Genomic DNA, 9,531 nt, shown 5'->3' on the forward strand with positions numbered 1-9,531 from the left:
GCGCGAGCTCGCTTTTGCGCTACTCCCACTCCCACCTACGCGCGCATGCTCAGTAATTTGTTGACGCATGCTGGCTAGCCAATTGGCAAATTGCGCGGTATAATTTTAAAAATGAAATCCCACGTGCGTTTCCTTGAAGGATAAACCCATAGCAGTCAGTAATTGGGAAAATAAGCGGTGCGAATCAATACGGTTTCTTTTTTAGGCAGATTTAATTATCACGGAAGAGTAGGAATCCTGGTAATTTACTACATTACGTGAGCACATTACAAGAAAATTATAAGAATTATAAAATTATATAATTCATATTTATAGACAAAAACGATTATTTTATTTATGTAAGAGTTGATGAGTTAATTAAAAATAAAAAATAAAAATTTTTATAATCCTGCTTTGGTTATTGCGTATGATTTATGAACTATAATGGGGACATTTTAGTCACGCAAAAAATAGTTTCAAGTTAATGTATTAGTTATATGTTATACTGTAGAGAAAATTATTGTGCATAATTGCATCTCGTGCCTTTGCAAGATTAATGCAATAATAGTAATTACCATAATCCTGGATATTGAGGTTTGACAATGTAAGATTCGATAGACCGCACATGCCTTCGAAGATCTCTTGAGAAAAAAGATAAATTTAGAAAAATCTCCAGAGTTTTTGTTGTCGTCATTTATTTTTGAAAATAAATTCTTAATATTCACGTCTTGTATGTGATACTATTCCGAAATTATGATTATTTCAACGTGATTAGATCAAACTCTATTATTTTCCATAGTTCCTCATTATTTTGTAATGATAATAATATTTATAATATTATGCATAATTTTATGTAATTTATGAACAACTATTAATCTTTTATTTTTAAGAAAGATATAAAATACTAGTTTTATTCTTTTGCTGTAGCTAACAAGAATTTTTTGAAGTCTAACACTTGGCTAATGCCTCCTGTATCTATGCAACCCAATCCTGCTTCGTGTATAAACGAATCATTTGGCAGTTGTGTAAATGTGTAAAGAGAAAAATTTCATTATATTTTATTATAATTATTATAAATAATTTATTATTAAATGTGGCAATTGCCTGTAAAATCTTTTAAAATTTTCTAAATGTATAAATATAAAAAAAGATATTGTACATTTATTAAATTTTAATACTTGGGCAGCAAAACAATACTGTTTATAGATAATTTAGATATCTATTTTACCATGAAATTGTAAGAAACGATTATATAGCTACTTTTATCACAAACGGCGCTGCAGAAAGTGATCTATAGAGATAATCCCCATAAAAATTTTCTATACTTAAATTGTATTGCAATGTATTGTAATATACAATATATTTCTAAGTACAACATATGTACAATATATTTTTATGTATAACATATTACAATATATTTGATTAAAAATATGATGTACAATGGTTACAAATGTGATATCATAAAATGACTTTAAATAATTATATGTATATAATAAAGACATATTGAGAATACATATGTATGTATGTTTATTTTAAATTATATAAGATAAGATTCATTAAAAAACAAATAACACTTTAATGGAAAGATATTAATTGCATGTGTTTGCAATCAATATCAAAATATAATTTAACTTTCATTTTTCTACAATTTTTATTTTATAATACTTTTTGATAAATCTAATAATTTTAGTGTTGTTTTAAGTTTTTTCGTTGGGGACACCCTGTATAATAATAATAGTGTTTCGAGTTTATTGTGGTTATGTAAAAACCATTTCGTTTCGCCTGATGATGTTTGCGAATTCCGTTTTATTACGACCTCGAAGAAACTAGTCACAAGGATAACAAGATTGATAAGATTAGCATGTTTTAATAAAAAATTCCGGAAGATTTGATGACTAACAAACCGGCTTGATTTCTTGACAAAATCTGCGACGAAGTGATAGTTTTTAGATTGAAATATCTGCTGCGTTATAAAGACGATAGGGTCAGTCATTCATAAATATCTGATGATAGATGGCTGCCATGGAATACTTCTGAGGAATGATTAGTTCAACATTTTATAGATGCTTAAAATCGCTTCACCAATTTTGTTATTTGCGAATAATTTATTTATTTATTTATTTTTTTTTAAGTCATAAGCGCGCGTTAATTGTACTGATTTTTATCCTTTCTTAAGATAGTTTCGGTTTTTTATTTCTGTATGAATAATTTTCTATATGATTAGTTTCGACATTGAGAAATCACGTCAAGATAACCATTTTTGTCTTTTATAGATACTTAACATTTGGCAATTATGCCAATGATAGTATATTTAATAATCAAGGTTCTTATAAAAAATAAAACGAAAAATATAAATCAATTTATAAAAATAAATTTTGTAAACTTTTAACCGAAATTAATCTAATATAAATTTTAGAATAATGGTGCCGCGTAATTAATATAGTGCGTAGAAATTTTGCATAATTAAATTATATATTTTAATTAGAGAGAGAGAGAGAGAGAGAGAGAGAAATGTATAATTCTCTACAGTTTTATAACGTTATGTAAGCTATATAAATATAGAGCAATTTTAGTAAATTTATCTCTCCATTACGGTGTTGTTTTGGAATGATTCACTGCCGCATTGATAGCACGCAATCTCAGCACGGACATTGATTGGCACCGTTTTATTTGATCAAAAATAAGCTTATATCATATGGTAGTTTACAAAATGAAGATTAATTCAAGCAATTCTGACATTATAGCAATCTGTTATCGCACATAATTAAGCTGTCATAGCGGCATTTATGGTAGATATGTAATATTCACACCTTTGTCTAATTCAAAGAGAGAATTGATTATGCATACTTTCTCACTGTCGAATACAAACTATGATTGTCTACACAAAATATCGTAAAGCTAACTTAAAGTAATATTTATTCGTTACTAAAATATCCAATGTAATAAATATGTGTACGGTCCAATGTAATAAATAATACAAAACATAATGAATCTAAAAATCAAATTAAATTGATCCAAAACATAATCATGATCAATCGATAATTATGATGCGTGAAAATGATTGATGTCAGATAATAAATTTAACTGCACTCATTCACAAAGATCGAAACTGGATCCAAGTTTCATTCGGAAAATTCTGACGTAAGAATAGCCGAACATAAGTTTCATTCAGAAACAATTTGCTTGAGTAATGGCCACCGATAAAGACGTAATAATACACGAGCGCGTAATATTGCCGAAGAAAGAACAAAGACTTCAACTGTGTTTTATCTTCGTTTTTGCTTCGGCGTCCTATGGTTCCTGTCGTTCCTCGGGCGCTCGTTCGCGAGCAAGCCGTTGCAATCGCTTCGATTGTTTCTGACTGTGCTGTGAGAAATTCGTCTCCTCTTTTCGTGCTAGAAAAAGAAAGACGCCTGGCCTTCTATGTTTAGACATAAGGCATTTATTCTTAAGCAAGGTCGATGTTGCAATGCCGACACGTCTTCGATCTTTCTCTCTTCGTATGAATTATCGACTAATGAGGGATTTCCAAATAAACGGAGCTCCGCTTTTAAAATAAAAAAAAGTTTTTTTTTTAAATTTATTTTGTATAAATATATTCTCTACATATATCGTTTATCAGAAACGATTTCAAATAAAGTGTGAATAAACATTCAAATTGTATTTTATTTAATAATCAAAATTTTTTAAAACATTTTCTTTACTGATTGATTTTTTAGGCTCGTGGCTCAATGTGTGCTATTTTCGTCGCAGTCATTGATGCAATCCAGTACCTATGATCAAAAATATGTAAATAGGAGAAGTTGCAGTTACGTATCGACAAAAAAAGAGATAGAGAGAGAGAAAGAGAGAAAACATGATCGGGCATTAAAGTTTCCCATATAGCTTCCGTTAATATGTCTCCTCCTTCGATTAATCGTTTTTAAATTGTAATTTTATAACTCAGACATCTTTATTAATTTTACTGCTTTGCTTTTGCAATTTGCCTTTATCTGTGTTATAACACACAAGAACATAATTTTTAAATTATCAATATTTCATTTTTAGATTCTTCGATGTTTTCGAGTTGATTTTTCTTTTCTAATAATTTTATTTCGAAAAATTGTAATATAAATATATTTTTCATGCTAATTTATATTAACTTTATACAATTATCAAATTGTCTAGCTAAACGATTCAAACGCTATTTGATAAATATAATTTATTTCAAGAGAATCTGTGTTGCATTTGTTATTTATTAAAACAAATTAATTTATTATCTATTTATATTTTTAAGCAAAAAAGGTTTGTAAAGCATGAAACATATGTAGATTTAATGCAATCGAGTTTATCGGGATGGTAACGAAAGTGTATACGCGATCATGCGGTGTGCGTTTGTTTCGCAAGTTTTTCTTAAGGAATAATTTATCGTAGAATCTTTTAGAATTATGCAAATCTTATCGGGAATACCTGAAATAATAGTGGCTATTTTTAACAGAGACAATTTTATCTTCGAAATCTATCCAAAGTACGGATATCCGATTGTATTATTCGTGAATTTTAGTGAAATCTTCGCAGCGCTCGAGTTAAATTAGAATTGTTTTAGAAATTCAAAGAAATATCTAGATTTCAAAATCGTAAAATGATATTTTATCATCGACGAAACTTTCTAAATAGTGATGCACGTTCGAAGACGTTATCATTATTGACCATTTGAATTTTACCTGCATTGCGCGTTATATTTTATGAACTATGAACTTTTGAGGATATCGCGCGTAAGCAAGTAATACCAACGAATTTCTGGATTATTGTGCAATCGATCCATAATTTAGGCGTCCCACTGAAAGGTCAAGTGGACAGATACGTTTTGGCAGAAGATTCTATTTGGAGCCGGACAACTCTATTTCTCTCGCTTCCTCTTTCTTTCTCCTTGTCCTTCCTCCCGGCGTGGCTAAACGAAACCCAGGCTTTTTCTCGTTTTCGAGTACCATTACGATCAGGGAAAGTGGGGTCTACGGTTTTGTATAAAAGCGCATTCGGGTCTCATGGCAATCACACTCGACATCTCATCACGCAGAATCAGCAGATTCGAAACATTCGACAAAATGAAATTTCTTGTGAGTTCTTCATCATTATTTTTACTTTATCTTTCGCTATTTGCAAGTAGATTAATCGTAGAGCTAATGTAACCTAGTCGATATATAATATTGATACTAATCCAAGTTTAATTTACTCTATATCTTTCCAGAAAAAATTCTAAAATGTTTATCACAAATCTTTGTATATAACAAACTTAATTTTGTTTAATATTTATGAGCACAACCTATAGATGTTCAAACGCTTAATTATAAAATCGAATCTTTTTTGATTTTTTATCAATACTAACTATTTATTCGGAATGTAATATCTTCTTGGTTTTTTCCATTTGAGTTTTAATCTTCTTCGACTATTGCTATGAGACAACAGCTTGTTATTATCCCGTTATAATCTAATTAACGCTTAGCTAATCAATTGAGGAAAGAATAGATAATTAATCACAGCAACGAATTAAATGCAACTAATCAACGATGAGACTCGTGTTGGGAAACGGCGGATTCTTAATTATCCGCTTATAGATGAACTATTAACGCTTATCTCAGGATTATTTAACACTTCAATGATATCTTATCTTTTTCACGGATTCGCTATAAAAACTGTAATTTTTTGCAGCGCGCAACATTGTGCGCAAAATAACATTTTTTTTTTGCCTTCTCTGCTTTCCGGCCAATTATACTAAATTTATATAATCATCGTACACGTCGTAAATAACATAAATATATTATTTAATTGATCGATCTTTTGTGCGTGTTTTTTTTTCAATTAATAATATAATTTGATCACGATAATTGTTCGACTATAAATAACCGTGCCTGTTTAGAAAACTTTCGATTATAGAATGCACAGTAATTTTTCGAATCCGTATTTATCTACTAATTATTATTATAATTATTTTGTTACTATTTTACAATTGTTGCTGCATCCAGCCGTAGCAAAATAATTCTAAATCATTGGTAAAATTTTTGCATTTTTATATTATCAATAATACTCGATACATGTGCAAACGTAAAAGAGACACTTTTATATAATTTTATACCTTTAAACAATTGTATTAAATTGCTCTATTCAATTGCACTGTTTGTCTTACTATACGTATTTTTCCGTTTCAGGTTGTATCCCTCGCTTTAGTGGCCGTCGTTGTGGCTCAACATCAACAACAGCCGGTGGCTATTCTGAGGCAAGCGCAGGACATCTCGCCCGAAGGATCCTACAACTATGCCTATGAGACCGAGAACGGAATTTCCGCTTCCGAGCAGGGCTCGCCACAGCCGGTCGGACCCAAGGGAGAACCCGTGGTCGTCGCCCAGGGTCAATATCAGTACACCGCTCCTGACGGCACTCCGATCGCCGTTTCGTACTCCGCCGACGAGAACGGATATCACCCACAGGGTGCTCACTTGCCAGTTGCTCCACCTGTGCCTGAACAGATCCAGAGGGCCGTCGACTACGTACTTGCTCACCCACAACCCGAGAATCTCAATAAATTCATCCATCACTAATCCATGATGTTTAGCAATATTTCCGGACAAAGCGCATATCTCTCGAGCTATGATATACAAATATATATAGGTTTCTTTATATAAATAAAACATTTTCTAAAAAAATTCTTAGTGTATCTATTTGATAACCAGACAAATCCAATGCGCACCTTATTAAGAATAGTAAATTAAAGACGATAGAAAAATTAATACATATAATTGAAAGGTTAATTATATATAATTCTTACACACACTGCGTCATAAGAAGCTGATTTGATTTAAACATGAAGCGATATATATTTAAATTATCTATCTTTATATATTCAAATTTGTATAATAATATGTTTAAAAGAACGCAGAGAAAGAGAAAGAGAGAGAGAGGGAGAGAGATCGAAATTATTTATTTGATTTTAATTTACTTTTATATACTAATCAACATGCCGCATTGTTTGTAAAGAGGCTATTTCTAATTCATGAAATCCTAATTTTCTAAATCGAACAAATGGCGGATTCTGCAGGAAAGATGCGAGATTTATCACATTTTTGTAAATACGCACGAGCCAGATATTTCCAGGCCCAAAAGACCCTGACATTTATTCTTACGCAAGGAATAACTATGTTACACAGCCAGTTTAGCAATACATACATGATTAGAGTTTTTGTTTGTGGACAGGGAATGGGTAGAAATAGTTGCAGATGCTGGGAGCCCGGTGAAAGACATGACCTTCCATATATATTTGCTTAAAAAAAGATGTTTTAGCGATTCTTCCAAAGTTAGTATTTTTCAGAGAATTATCCCTACATTTTGCGTATGGTGACGTAATTTTCTTGAAATTGAGAATGCAAAAGATCCTTGAGATGAAGGAAAAAACGTAGGCAAATAATAAATATTAATATTATCCAAAGAACGAGAGAATACAAGATTTATTATCGCTCGAAATTAGAAAATTATCAAGGCTAGAGTATCGGTTTGCGCTGTATGAATTATTATCGTATGTATCCATTGTTACGCGATTATGTCCGATGATTAAAAACTAATTGTAAGAAAATTATGTCACGTAACACTTTTGAAAAGAGTTTTATATATTAAAAATATATTCGAGAGAGAAATTGAATTAAAATTTGATACAACAAATAATGTATGATGTATGTGATAAAGAATATTATTAAGATCAAGTTTATCAAATAATATCAAGATTAAAAATACAAACGCTTCGTCTCGTTTTAGAGATTTCTAAATTAAACATAATTTAAAGTAGCATAATTGTATAATAGTAACAGTGCCAATAGTATAATTAATTGTAATAATATAGAGTATTGTGTAGCATACAGTCACACACATATCGTTTTTTTACTATTTTTGCGTGAGGAGCACAATTAACGTTGATTAACACCGATCGAACGATTAAGATGTGATTTTCAAGCGCGATGTAATAATATTCTCAGTAGATCCTCGACCGTATCGCGGCATAATTTCAATCAATATTTCCTAGGAAATCCTTTCAACTATATTACGATATGCACTGTTCGCCAATAAAGTAGCAACGATTTTTCGCGCCTACCGATGTGCATCGGTGTAACATTGCGTAGGTAGGAAGATGGGAAGATGGCGAGGATTGATAATCCCCTGTTTCCCGTGTGACGTCTTACGATAAACATGCAAAGGTGGGAAATCATCCATTGAGATTCTTATCCTGCTGGTTATCACGATCTTATTACCTGTAACATGCTACACGAATGCAAACTACAATCGATATTCGATAGAGCCTAATTTTAATACTTAATTTTCTACAATGGAATAATTTTGCAATTAAAGAATAATCGCTGATAAGAAAAGTTATTTTTAGTTGATCAATAAATAAAAAAAATTTATATTTTATCTTATTTAACATTTTTTTTGTTAATTGTTAATTAATGTTAACTCTTAATATATAGTTTTCACTTTCAATAATTTTGTAATAATTATTAATTTTTTAATTATTACTAATATTAATGAGTACTGTATTTATGTTTTCATTATCTCGCTTGACTTTATACACTCAAAAGCAACTTATACAGATATGCAAATCACAACTTTTTACAAATTTGTCAAAATTGTAGAAAATCATAGTAAGTTATAGTGAGTTATAAAAAATATTTACAATTTTTTACAAGAGTTTCTACAACTTTTTGCGAACATTTTTATGAGCAATGCACTAAGTTGAAAAATATTGTAAAATGATCCAAATCGTGTAGTTTGACGTAAAAAGTACGTAGAAATAATTTAAAAATAAAATAAAATATTGTAATTTTCGCATAATTTTTTTGCGTAAAAAGTAAAATTATTTCCACCAGGGTGGCTTGTGAGAAAAAGAGAAAGAGAGAGAGAGAGAGAGAGAGAGAGAGAAGAATTTTCTACTCGTTCTTACGCGGATATCGAGACGAGAGTGCGTATCTCCGATTATTGCATTTTCAGTGGGCGACTTTGATAGATACCGGCGACAATGGATAAAGACATATATGTCGATGGGCGGCAGATGTGCACCGCGATGCGTCGTGCAATGCGGAGAAAGAGGGAATTCACGATGGCTGATGCAGTTGGAGAAGAGCGACAAACAATTATACTGAGCGAACTGAATCTGTTGAATAAGCCTCCTCCTCCTCCTCTTGTGTATGATCGGATAGGAGGACGGTTATTTGCCGTCATCTGCGGAGACTTGTAGCTCCTATCAGGATCAACGAACGTGATCGTTTGCATCACATTCTTATTAATACTCAATTCGATTTTATCAACTATAATGGCGTCGCATCAATTTCTAATATCGCGAACGCATTTAAATTGACATTGATGCGAATGAAAAATAAGATAGTAAAAGTAGCTATTCTTGTGAATAATAATACTTTCTTTGTGAAAATATAGATAATAACTGGATAAAATTAATCAGTTTAATAGGACAAATTTTTAATTAACTTTTGCATAATTTACAAGTAAATGTTTTAGTCCGATGTGTCTAAAAGT

The 9,531-nt window shown here is 31.0% G+C and overlaps 1 protein-coding gene across 1 annotated transcript; it reads left to right on the forward strand.

The window, feature by feature from the left end:
- The first annotated feature begins 4,406 nt into the window (after nucleotides 1–4,406).
- On the forward strand, nucleotides 4,407–6,651 carry LOC115238047 (endocuticle structural glycoprotein SgAbd-8-like). Its single transcript, XM_029811551.1, has 3 exons — nucleotides 4,407–4,486; nucleotides 4,925–5,075; nucleotides 6,165–6,651. The coding sequence occupies exons 1-3, from the start codon at nucleotides 4,407–4,409 to the stop codon at nucleotides 6,552–6,554; spliced, it is 621 nt and encodes a 206-aa protein (XP_029667411.1). The 3' UTR covers nucleotides 6,555–6,651.
- Nucleotides 6,652–9,531: the final 2,880 nt, after the last annotated feature.

The sequence above is a fragment of the Formica exsecta genome, unplaced genomic scaffold (assembly GCF_003651465.1).
Source record: "Formica exsecta isolate Colony F162 unplaced genomic scaffold, ASM365146v1 scaffold32, whole genome shotgun sequence".
Taxonomy (NCBI): Eukaryota; Metazoa; Arthropoda; class Insecta; order Hymenoptera; family Formicidae; genus Formica; species Formica exsecta.